General features: G+C 36.0%; 1 protein-coding gene across 1 annotated transcript in view; it reads left to right on the top strand.

Moving 5' to 3' along the window:
- Window positions 1-12,467, top strand: part of MIPEP (mitochondrial intermediate peptidase) — a 65,933-nt gene that overhangs the window by 29,864 nt on the left and 23,602 nt on the right. The window contains exons 13-15 of the mRNA XM_030950697.1: window positions 124-328; window positions 3,125-3,234; window positions 8,329-8,403. Of these exons, the coding sequence (XP_030806557.1) occupies window positions 124-328; window positions 3,125-3,234; window positions 8,329-8,403 (390 nt within the window). The remainder of the gene's footprint in view (window positions 1-123; window positions 329-3,124; window positions 3,235-8,328; window positions 8,404-12,467) is intronic.

A 12,467-nucleotide genomic window follows, 5' to 3' on the forward strand; every position in this document is an offset into this window, starting at 1 on the left:
TTCTACTTGTGTAGCTGAGTATATGTTCTGATTTGATTTAACAGTTTAGTTTAATTTAATCATTGTTTTAATATCACTGACATAATGACATTGGCTGTCCATGTTTGTTTTTACCTCAAAAAGGACTGTCACTTTACAGTTCGAGGTGGCAGGCTAAAGGAAAATGGAGAGTACCAGCTACCTGTAGTTGTTCTTATGCTGAGCCTTCCCAATTCAGCAAGGGGTGCACCAACGCTACTAAGTCCTGGCATGATGGAGAATCTGTTCCATGAAATGGGACATGCTATGCATTCTATGCTGGGGAGAACTCGGTACCAACATGTCACTGGTAAGAAAGTTATAGTCGTGATTTTTTTGTTTTAGTCAAATGTTTAATTTACAGAAGAAAGGTGTAGATTAAAAAAAAATTAAAAATAGAACAAAACAAAAGAATAAAAAGAGTATGAACCAAAAATGGTTGTCATGTTAATAGTTCTACACCCTTGATGATTTGAGAATACAGTATCAAATCTGCAGATATTATGTAAAACTCAACCAAACAACATTTGAATATTCTTTTTCTAATAAGAATTAGGTGTTTGTATCTCTTCTTTATGTACTGTTGATCTTTACTCTGTTGGTGGTATCCACTCTTTCAAGTTTTTTTTATGTGGAGTTCATAATCATTGGGATAGTTGGAGGTTGGGAAATAGTTGTACCTACTGTAAAACTACATTGAATCCTGGGTTGGAAATGACTTAGGAAAATGAATGAAGGAAAATCAGTGAATTAAGTCTTGCAAAGAGTAGTGAAGGTATTGGCTGGCAGGTCTCTGGCTCCTATAACTTTCTGCAGTTATGGCAAACAGGTCAAACACCCATGCTGGCTAAGGCTGCATGGCATGCTACTTTTTTTACCTGTGGACAGCTTGGTATATTCTTTTCTACAATAGTGTGCTGGAAATCTCAAGTGCAGTAGACATTTACTTATTAAAAAATAGAAACCAAACAAACTACGAAACAGGTGAGATTGTGAATCCCTTGTCTGAAGAATTAGTTTTTTAATATGTTTTAGCATTTTTATGCTAATGATACAAAGGGGTGTTAATGTTAAGTTCATGTTTTATCAATACATACCTTTGCACCCAGTGGCAAAATACTCTTTTTTTTAAGTTGTCCATTTAAAATTAAAGTTGACTGAACTATTTTGTAAGTATGTCACTACTAGACATTGTTAAAACAGATCAACACTGCAGAATTCCTTGAGTATAAGCTCTGTATAGTCTTTGGGGCAGTCTAAGGGCTCTCCCCCACTCCTTCCACTTATATAGCCTTGCTCATCTTGAGCTACAGGAATACTTATATGCCCAAAATAGCCACTTTGGTGTGAATTCTCCTCTTGTGCTGAATCATGTGTTTCTGCATGTCAGACTCTTGAAGGGGCAGGAGTGGCTAATTGTGAGGCTCAGATTTTCCAGGAGTCCCTGTGTATGGTTTCTGTGTTGCCTTAGCTCCAGGCAGTCCTGCATCCCAGAGGATTTCACTCCAGATCTAGCATTGCAAAAGCAGCATTGGAGGTTGAAGGTCAGTGCTGTTGTTTCTGCAGAGAATCCTTTTCTAATGGATTTGGAATGTGTAAAAATCAAAGAGCTTGTCCCAGGGATGTCTGTTAGGGGCTGTCTGCTCTCATGGAACATGAGGGTAGTAAAGTATGGAAACAATATGACTACAAGCTATTGTGAGCACAAAAGAAATTGACATTCTAGTTGAGATGAGCTGAGTAATTTGACATCTTTCCTGCTCTCTCTTGCCTTACTTTTCTTTAATTCAGAACTACACAGTGCAGATCATGCATTTTCAGAATATAAGGAGAATTTTTCTACCAGATGGATTTTTCAGCAGTGGTGCACAAACAGAATCACAGTTTTATGTGTCAATGCAGAAGTGCATATAGTGCTGATATGTCTGTGAAAAGGTCCAGTGTGATTTGAAATTACATTAGAGCTGTGTCTAACAGCAGTATTAGAATGGTAAAGGTACTGGTGAAACCTCATGCAGTGTTTGGGCATGTTCATTTTGTGTGTCTAGTCTGAAGGTCAATTCAGACTGCAGCAGGTACAGAGAACTAGAATGGATAGTTTCTTAGACTTTATCTTGCCTTTGGATAATGATGGCTCAGAGAGAATATAGTTTCTCTCTATTTAGTAGGTAAAAACCAGTGTGATAAATGCTATTTGTATTAAAGGGCAGTATCTGTCTGTATCACTGAGTGTAAACAGATTATAAATTAATATTAAAAATTACAGAATAGTTTGTAGAGGTCAAAGGAGTGATTTTAAAAACCAGTCTTCAAATAATAGTAAAAGCAGTCTGAGATTTAAGACTGATTCTGAATATTGACATTGTCTCTGGCAGACCAGGATGGAGGTGATGATCCAGTGGGTCCAGTATGAAAGCAACAACTTTTCCATTGCTGACTTTAATATAGAAATTAGAAATTCAGCTCTGATTTGGCAACGTGTTACGCTTTTTAGTAACTTCCATTGGGTAAGATGCTAATAAAGATTAGAGTAAATAAGGTTTTTGGAAAAGTGCTTTTTGAAAAAAGTAACAGCTGAGATATTACCTCATTGCACTTACATAGAACACATCTTCAATCTGCAAGAGTGTTCCTTGAGTGAATGACTCGGTCATAAGGCAAGGTTAATGTAAAGCATAAGAAAGCTCAGCAAACAGATGGAAGCTAAAACTTGTAACTGTGAATGGGATTAAGGCAGAGTTTTATTTACATTGTAGTTTAATTTAGGTTTAGGACACTTAAATAGATTTGGTGTTTCATGTAGGGCCAGTTTGGCTACAGTCTGGTTTAGTTTTAAAAGGGTGTGATCCAGAGCTTTATAAGGTGCCTCACCCAGCTGTTCAAATATTTTGTTTTACTTTGTGATTTATAGTAAAATGTGTAGGATTATAATGAAGCTTTTCTGGCACTATGTACAATAATGGAAATAAAATATTGACTTAATAAATAAAAGAACATTAAAGTTCACCAAAAGTCCAGATTGAAAGTTGCAAAACCTTTTGGGAAGAGTTAACTATTTGTTAGTGAAAATAGCAGATGCTAATGTGTACAATTATTCTACCTCTAGGAACCAGATGTGCTACTGATTTTGCTGAAGTTCCTTCAATTCTGATGGAGTACTTTGCAAATGACTATCGAGTGGTTAACCAGTTTGCAAGGCATTATAAAACAGGACAGGTAGGAAAAAAATGTAAAATTTTGAAAATAGGAAAAAATGTATGTAGGAAAAGAATCATCTTCACATGTGTTATTAATTAATAATGTTTTAAGTCAAAATTAACAATGGATAAAGTTATTTTAGTATTACAGTTTCAGTTATTCAGAAAAATGTTAATATTGTCATTGCAAAAAAGATACATGTAATCTGTGTAAGAATACTGGGTTCTTATATCCCAGGTTCCAATTACAAATTTAAAACTTTCAGCCATTTTTTTTCCTACAAGGTATAGTAGGTGAACAACTTCTGTGTGAATCAAGTTGTTTGGAATGATTTAATATAATTACAGGTAAGTTATGATAAAAATAGCACTTGTCATTGAACTCTTTAAAGTCTGTCTTAAAATAAAGCTCAGGTAGCCAATCATGGATGTAAATGGAAATGATCTGCAGTGTTTCAAAATTTCCATTTTTAGCACAGTGTAGGGCACTGAGTGAAATATTTTGTGATGAAAAATATGCTGCTCTATTTAGGATTATATTGGTATTAGTTAGGTTCTGTCAGTCATGAATTTCTGCATTAAAACTCTGATGATGCTGTTCTTACATGAAGTTCTTCTTTATCAGTCTATTGCAAGGATATACTGTCTGTGGGGTATTTGGAAAGCAGTGCTCTTTGGAACAAGGTGACTTTTGGTGGTCACTTAAAACATGGTAATAGAGAATGATTTATATTTATACAAACATTTCAAAAATTCCTCCTAAGCTGTGTAATGTTATACTTCATTGGAGCTTCTTATCCAGTACTAAGCATTCAGTGCATTTCAGTATTATGGAAGTAGAATTATGTTTGCCTCCATTGAACAGTTAGGAAAATATGTTGTCTAACTTCTATTTTAATAGATACTGTCTGAGAAATTTGCTCTCTAATTTCTCTATTTCTCTCTCTCTTTTTTTTTTTTTCCAAGAGAGCAATTGTTTCTGCAGAATTGATCGCACTAAGAAAGGTCTCTTTGAAACCTGGGAATTAAACCCAGTTCAGGGGTGTTGATCATTTATCTACTTGAATCCACATACAGAAATAGGACTTTCTAATGTTCTCTTGTTCTCTATAAAGTTCATGAAGTGTTTAAACAGCATGGAGTTAATCTGATTGCATACGAGTTCAGAGAATGAGCTTCACTAAAACATCTGAAAGAGATTTGTTGCACATTATTTATGGCTTTGTATTTTCAAAATGACTTGACAAATCTAAACCATGTTTAGTTTCAGTGCAAAAGCTCAGAACCAGACATTGTGTCCCATTTGGCATTTCCATAAACTACTTCTGTTTATTGGTGATGAAATCTTCCCTTTTCAGACAGCAATTGAGAGAGGTTTGATGTAAAAGTCCAGTCTTGAAGAGAGCAAGAATGGATTATGCTGGATGATGAGAAGAAGAGGCTAAAACTGCTCTGTGGCTCTTGAGAGCCTTAGATTCCTTCCTTTTAATTGATTTTTTAAAATTTTAGAATGCATTTTTAAGCCATTATCCAACATACATAAATCTGCTTTTGCTTATATTGGTTCATCTAAGCTGACTTTAAGAATCTGATATCAGATTTCTATGTTTGTCATTTAAACACAAATAGATGGAAGCAATCTTTTCTGTTGTGTATATGTTATGAAGTAGTTCGACTTGAAAATCCCATCTCTCTTACATTTTCAGCTTCACAAATATCTTTTTGGGGCTTAATTTCTTTGCTTGTTCCCTGATTAATTCTTTTGTTGTGCAAAGAGGAAATTCACTTTTTTTGTGTTTGTTTCTCCAGTTTTTGATTTATTTGAAAAAAAATGAGTCCACTTTATCCCCTTTTCAAGGGGAAGTAAGGAAGGTGGACAAAAAAGGTAGAATGTGAAAATTGTGAAACCATTTAATCAATATGCCGTTCTCTATGAGAACATGCATTAATATTCTTCTTATGAATTAAGTGACTGAGCTTCTCTGTGCTAGAAGGCTGCTAGAAAGCTGTTTTATTCACCAGCTACACCCTCAGAGCTCTGCTGGATGTTGGCAGAAGGTGGATTTGCTACTGACCCAGTTTGTGTTGGAGGCAATGCAGATAATTTGACAAAGCATCCTTCTTTTGGTGTTGCTGCATCTGCACTCTAGTTTTTGCATGGAAACTTCAGCTGGTGTGGTTTCTAATATTCCTACTGAACTTTATTGCATCAGAAAAACTTGCCAGTGTAATCTCATCTTATATTAACCATTGCTATAAAAGTCAGTTGTAGAAGGATTCATCTTTGAGGATCTGCACTTATAATCAGTGCTTATGCTTGTGGGAAGAGGAGGGGAAAGAGGTTAAAACGTGAACTGTTGAAAATTGTATTTTAGTAGCATTGCAAGAAAAGAAATTGATGAGCAGACGTTTAAAGATGAGAGTTCATTTTGATATAGATCATGAGGTTCTGGTCCAAAATATCTTGAAGTTTATAGAAAGCTTGTCTCTGCTTTCTGTCCCTTTTGAAAGGTTGTGCTGTTCAATGTTGAGGAGTGACAAAGCTTGCAAGCTTTCCTGTCAAAAGGAGCAGACCTTTTGAACTTAGTTGAAAAAGCTGGCCAGTACAAATCTATTTGTTTCAAGAAAATAGCAAGCCTAGTTTTCCTTTCATCCAAAAGATTACTCAAACCAAAAAATCCTTGAGATAAAATGAATAAATAGAGAGGACTGTAATAATTAGTTACTAAAGCTGGATTAGTCAGGTAAGCTCATGAAGTCAAGCCATACCAAAATGGGGACCTTACAGTGCTTAAGCAGAGAGTCTGGGGCATGGATGCCATTCTGTATCACCGTGATTTTGTTTAATTTCATTTGTAAAGTGCAGAGATACGTGGTAGGTCTCTGCTAAATAATTTTAAGCTTGTGTGTCTTTGGAGGCTCTCTTGAACAAAGGCAGTGTTTCAGCTGTTCAAATTTGAACTGAGTTCATTTTTCACAGAGATGGAATTACAAAGACACTATTGTGTTAGCATGATTGAAAGAATAAGCCCACAGATAGTACAGTTACAATGTGTTGCAATTACTATGCAACAGTAAGGAGTTAAGCATGCTTTGGGATACAGGGAATTCTTTTCTTTTAGCCACCATGAAAACTGAAAAATTCACTCCAAGATCTTAAAGTTACTTAATGGAGAAGGATAGAAGAGTGGACTCAAAGTAAAGCATGTAGTGTTTAAATTTTAAAAATTGAATGGTTATTCAATGACGTAGTTTTAGGCAAAGCTCTGTGAAGTCTTTCTTTTAGAAGGCAGGTGACAGTCTCATTCTGGTGTTATCAGAGAGTTCATCTTTCAGGAGAAGTGAAGTAAGAATGCCGATACCTTTTTTAAATTCATTCAGCTGCTTATTAAGCAACTGTGTGAGATTGTAATGGAGCAAGGAGGAATAGTTTCTACTGCCTGAAACAGCACATGCTCCAGTTCAAGACCTGAGTGTATCTGTGTGCATGACATTCACAGAAACATACCTTGGAGTGGAGTTGTGATCTTTGAAAAACCCTCTGGAGTCAAATTCTGCTTTCCTGAAATCTTAAGTGTTAAGATCCCAAAGGTGTTTTGGGAAAAATAAGTGACTTCTTTATCAATTGAAATTCTTTTGATTTAATCTGATTTTGGCAGTGTTTTTCTGGTGCCAAATTCTGCTTGGCTTGTGAATTATGATCACAGAACAATCTTTGAGCCAGGTTAGTAACACTGATGGATTTAAGAAAGACAAACATTAAGAAAGACAAATGTTTTCTTCCTTTGGCTTTTTGTCAACAAGTGTAGTCATAAGAGTGACCTGTACTTTCTTCTTGATTTTACTTTTACTTTCTTCTTGATTCTTTTGATTTTCTGCCTCATTAAATTCTCTGGTTCTATAATGTACTTGACCTAGCTAACTTTTGACTTGGAGAAGAGGTTGCAAGCCTTAGCAAGTACTGCATAAAGCAACTGTGCAAGCAGAGAATTTTTCTTACCTGCTTCAACTTTGAGATTCTAGAGTCAATTGATAAAATTTTGTTCACTTAGGTGAAGCTTCTCTAGAGCTGAGTTTTTATTCTGTGAATATTGTTTGTCTGGAATTCATATAATTTGCAGAGAATCTAAACATACGGCTTTGCCATATCTGTAGACTTTCTTGGATTATTTCTTGAATGCTTCAGCACACTATAGAAGCATAGGTATGATTTTAGAGTCAAGTTTAATAGCTAACATCCCTATAACATAGAGATGCCAGGTATTAAACATAACTCTTATATGTGTTGTACAACTTTTAGTACCTTTTAAATTTTTTAGCAAGAATGCAGTTACTTTAACTATATTCCATTTGTTTGGCTAAGGAATCTGCTAGGGAAAAAAAAAGAGTATGTTTGTTAGGAAAAACATCTCTTGAAAAGCTTCAGCAAGTGGTGGAAGAAGCGTAAGGTCAAGCATTCATAGACAGAGGTTCTTAAAAATGTGGCATTAAAAAGTTTTTGGATGTATTTGCAGACATCTGGATGGAAAGTCAAAAGGTTTTTTTATAATTACTTGAAAAGTGTTTCTGACTTTTCAGTATGTGGTGGCATGGATAATTTTATTGCCATAGATGTGGAATAAATTTAACTTTGTTAAAAAAATTTCAAAGGGTAGATATTTACTGTTCAGTACAAATAAATATTTTTATGTGGGTTAGGGTTGAAGGTCTGTTGCTGTCTCAGTTGAAGTTATGAAAACCCAGTATTATTAAGCTCAGTATTATGAATTATATGATGTGGGAGGGCTTTAACTGCCCCAGTCTGTTCTTTGTGTCTAAAAATAGTAATAACATCTTTAACAGGCATATAAGGGAATATGGAATCAGTTTATAGAAAAGCAAACAGATTTTGCTTAGTGATTTCTCTATTGCTGTGTGGATTAATGCTGGTATCTTAATTGGCCATTTAATGCTTTGCTTGGCAAATAGTTCCTTCCTCAATGCAAAGCACTTCAAATGTGTTTTATTACCACCAGCCATTTTTTTTAATCTTCAGCCTCTTCTAGTAATTAGCTATTTAAACACAATTTACAAATAAAAAGTCTAAATGTGACCTGTTTTTTTTTTTTTCAAGCCACTACCAAAAAACATGGTGTCAAGGCTATGTGAGTCCAAAAAGGTGTGTGCTGCAGCTGATATGCAACTCCAGGTATGTGTTTTGCATTCTAGTTTCTGTTCTCTAATCAGCACTAACAAAATATATTTTTGTTCTTATAATTTGACCAAATTTTCTATTTTAATGTAGATATGTTATCTAAGTATATGAAAATTAATTAAAATGAATGAATTTTTATATTAACTTTTGTGTGGTTTTTTTTGAACATATTCTGTGTTGTCTGCTTAAACCTAAATGCTTCCATCTATAGGAAAATATCATGAAAACCACAGCTTTTGAAAATGGTTGTGTTATCAGAATTCCCAAATGTAGTTTAAGATCGAATTCTTGAGTTAATGGAATCATTTAAGGAGAACTTGAAGTAGAGGAAGTATTGTGTACCTTGGATCATTAAAATATAGTAGGACTGAGAGATACAGGCTACCGCAGTAAAATCAAACCAGCACATCTATTTACTAGAATGTGATTTGAATTCCTTGTCTTCTGCAGCTCCAGATGAAAGTGGCCACTTGTCACAGCAAAATTGCTGCCTTAGCTGTAAGGATGTAAGACTTCTCTCTCACAGTGTTAGGAAAAGTAACTAAATTCATAAACCTTTATTTCTGTGGGTAGGTGTGATTGTCTTTTGTCATGTGATTGTCACATAGTCATTTCCATAAACAATCAGTGATGCTGTGCTTCAAAGGAAGTAAAGGAAATCAGAGTTCTATATAAAATGGTATTTGGCCTTTTTCAGTCCTGCAACAGCAGTTCTCAGATGTGTACAGTAGCATTAGCTTCCAGCCAAGTTTTTTTTACAGTAAGCATTTGGCTGTGCTTAGTGTGCTACAAGTTGTTGCTGTTTGATTTTGTTTTCTTCTTTGTTTTTCTTTAAGCGCAAAGCATATAGTTTTTCCTTCTACAATTAACCTGGTGTTTAGGTGAGATAACTCTGCTATAATATTTCAGTGAAGGTTAGTTACTGAGATGTGAAAAGAAACAAATTTACAGATCTTTGGTATTTCTTCCTTTGAGAAGTGGCCAAATGATCACAACCCTGTCCACAAACATGAGTTGGGCTGGCTAATTGAAGTTGATCTTAAAGAGAAACTTCAATATTTGCAGTTTTCTCTGTGCAGTTACATAGAAGACTTTAAATTAATCAGAAGCCTGGAGTGTGGACCTGTAAGTTGTATACGTGTCATTTACACTAGTCAAAGCCAGACTGAACACTGTTTTCAGTGTATACATGTAATACATGTATTTTTCCGTGGTTAAATTTAATGGACATTTGAATTGGACTTTTGAATTGTGCTTTCAGTGCAGCACTGGCTGTCAGCAGCCAATGTTGGCTGGGCAGGTGCTACCTGTGCCTATACCTCCCTGACATGAAAATATAACTGCACTCTCTCTACAGGTCTGATTTTAAAATGCACACTGCTGGCTTTGAAAGATTCTCATAGACATGTCTGATAATCCAGAAAGAATGTGGGCGAGAATATAAATAATTAATACAGGAGGTTTTTATTGGGGAAAAAATTCTGGATTGAAATAAAATTTATACTGTGAATGCTTAGTTGTGGACTTTTACTCATGGGGGCACAACACATGTACAGATTAGTAACCACCAAAGTGTTGATGAGGTCCTTTGACATGCACCCTTTTCTGGTGTCTCTGTCCATAACAGCTATGTATCAATCTGACAGATTTCTTTCAACTTTTTATGTGTGTTTGCTATAATCTTGTCAAGGTTTGAGACCAAGCTGGCATTGTGGAGGCTAAATGAGCTCAGATATCAAGCAATATAAGTCACAAATATATTCACAAGTGGTATGGCCTCCCTGTTCTGTGGTGCCAGAGAGAGTATTCCAAAAGGAGAAGTCATTGCATCAGTTGCTTGTGGTGGGGCTGTGCAATGTCCCTGCTGTTGTTGGCCCTCAGCTGCTCCCTGGGCCTCTTTAGAGTCTGTCTTGGAGTCATTCCACACCCTGTGGCTCAAGAACACCCACTTCTGGTGGGCTCAAGTTCCCGTGGGTGCCTAATGATTGACTGGTGCTGGCAGTGATGCAGTGATTTAGCAGGCTGCTTGCCATCAAATTTTTCTTGTGTAAATTAAGTTAAACTAGTTTCAACGCATGCCAAATGACCACAATGCCACACTGAATAATATTATTAATTTCCTACTTTCAGCACTATGTTTTTGGAGATGCCAGGTGTAAAACCTGCAGAAGCGTGCACTCATTTCAAAGAGACAAATTGGCAGAGCTGTTCTGTTGAATAATTCAAAAAATGTCCCAGGGAAGTTGACTACATAAATGGCAAATACAAAGCTAATACATTCCATTTTAGAAGTGTATATTTTAAGTCATGCAAATTAAAAAGTATAATAATAATTGAAGCAAAATATATTTTAATTTGCAGATGCCAAAATATATGTGTGCTGCTAGCTCTATACTTGAAAATACTGTGAATGATGATTCTAATACTGTTCCCTCAGACTTTGCAAAGACTATATTCTGTATTGATGGCTAGAGGCTATGTTAGCTATATTTGACCTTTAAAAGTAGAAAAAATGCTGACAAATATTCCAGTAGTGTGGAAAACACATGGAGGTTCTTCTTCTGTGGTCTGTTCAGAAAATAAGTCTATATTGGCACATGAAAGTAAGAAATATTGCTGCTTTTTCATAACTATAATACCTCTGAATTTTCTTTTAGGTCGTGTAATCAGTTACTCAGAAGGAAAGATAGGAGAGTCCATACATCTTCTCCTAAGGCTTTTGCCAGGCAGATTGAATCCCAGAGTCTTTCAGTCAGTAGTAAATTCAGTGGAAAGTGCCTAAGTGTGTGCATATTAATGCTATTAAGCAGACAAGGAGCTAGAAAGAACTGGAATCAAGTGAAACTAATAAATACCAATGTAAGTGCAAAATAGAGAGACAGTATGAAGATTAATGAGTATTTGATGGTGTTTTTATATTTTTATGTCTTTTGAGAAATGTGTTTTACTGAAATTAGAAATAATCTGTCTACTGCTTGATATTAAGTATTAGCTTGCTCCTCAGCAGTATCATCTAAAATCCTGTGGTCCTGGGATGTGTTTCCCTTTCCCATTTCAAAGGCCTCTGTAAACACACAGAACTGTGGTTTGTAGATGGAAATGCATGTGGGTATAAAGTTCATCCAAGTTTATTTTCAGGGATGGTTTTTTTTAACCGTGCTGTCCAGGTGGCCTGGCTCACAGCTTTCTTCCCACACTGTACATGTGCCAGGATCAAGGGAGAACTTATAGCTGACTTCAGTGACTCATTTCCCTGTCACCACATTGTTCTTTAGGCAAAACATTTCACTGGCCTTTCTTTGACATTTCCCTACTTCCTAGCTGTGAGTTGAGCTTTTGCTCCTTGACCACAAACTACTTCACTCCAAATTTTACTTTAGAGAAGGTCCCCTGCAGTGCAGATGCAGTTCCCCCATCTTGTGAAGAACACTGAAGAGCAGCTGCAGACTGGTCCAGACAAAGATGGGAGATAGAAAAAAGAGGATCAAGGCTGTGCTGAAGCGTGAAGCTAAAGTCTATTGTCAGATGCTGAAGTTCGTCATGTTTGATTTGGGTTTTGTAGAGAGGAGAGGGGGAGTTGGTGTGAAATGACTACTGCAGAGTTAAAAAGGTCTAAGGTGACAGGAGAAAGTGACTTTTTTAGGACTATTACATGAGGTAGTTGTCAGGTCTATTCATGGTACTTACTGCGGGTCATACTCTTAGTCACCCTTGCTGTCATAAACCTGTAGCTTTTGTTAAACTGTGTAAAAAAAAAGGGGGGATTCTAGTGACTAGGAATGCAAAGCCATTGTAAAGCCTCTTTCTCTTCTTAGATAAATAAGAGTATTTTTGCAGTCTAGTGTAGATTTCTCTGTATATTTTTAGTCTGAACAGATGCTTTCTGGCTACTCTGCATTTGTAGATGGACAATGTTGAGTGCTTACACATCCTGTTCAGTGTTGCTACCTGGGACATAAAACTTGTAATGTCATTAATGGGTGATTGTGCAAGTTGAGTCTTGCTGACCTCTCTTCTCCTCATTAGCCATGGCTAATGAGGAGCAAGCAGGAAATCTA

The sequence above is a fragment of the Camarhynchus parvulus genome, chromosome 1 (assembly GCF_901933205.1).
Source record: "Camarhynchus parvulus chromosome 1, STF_HiC, whole genome shotgun sequence".
Lineage (NCBI taxonomy): Eukaryota > Metazoa > Chordata > Aves > Passeriformes > Thraupidae > Camarhynchus > Camarhynchus parvulus.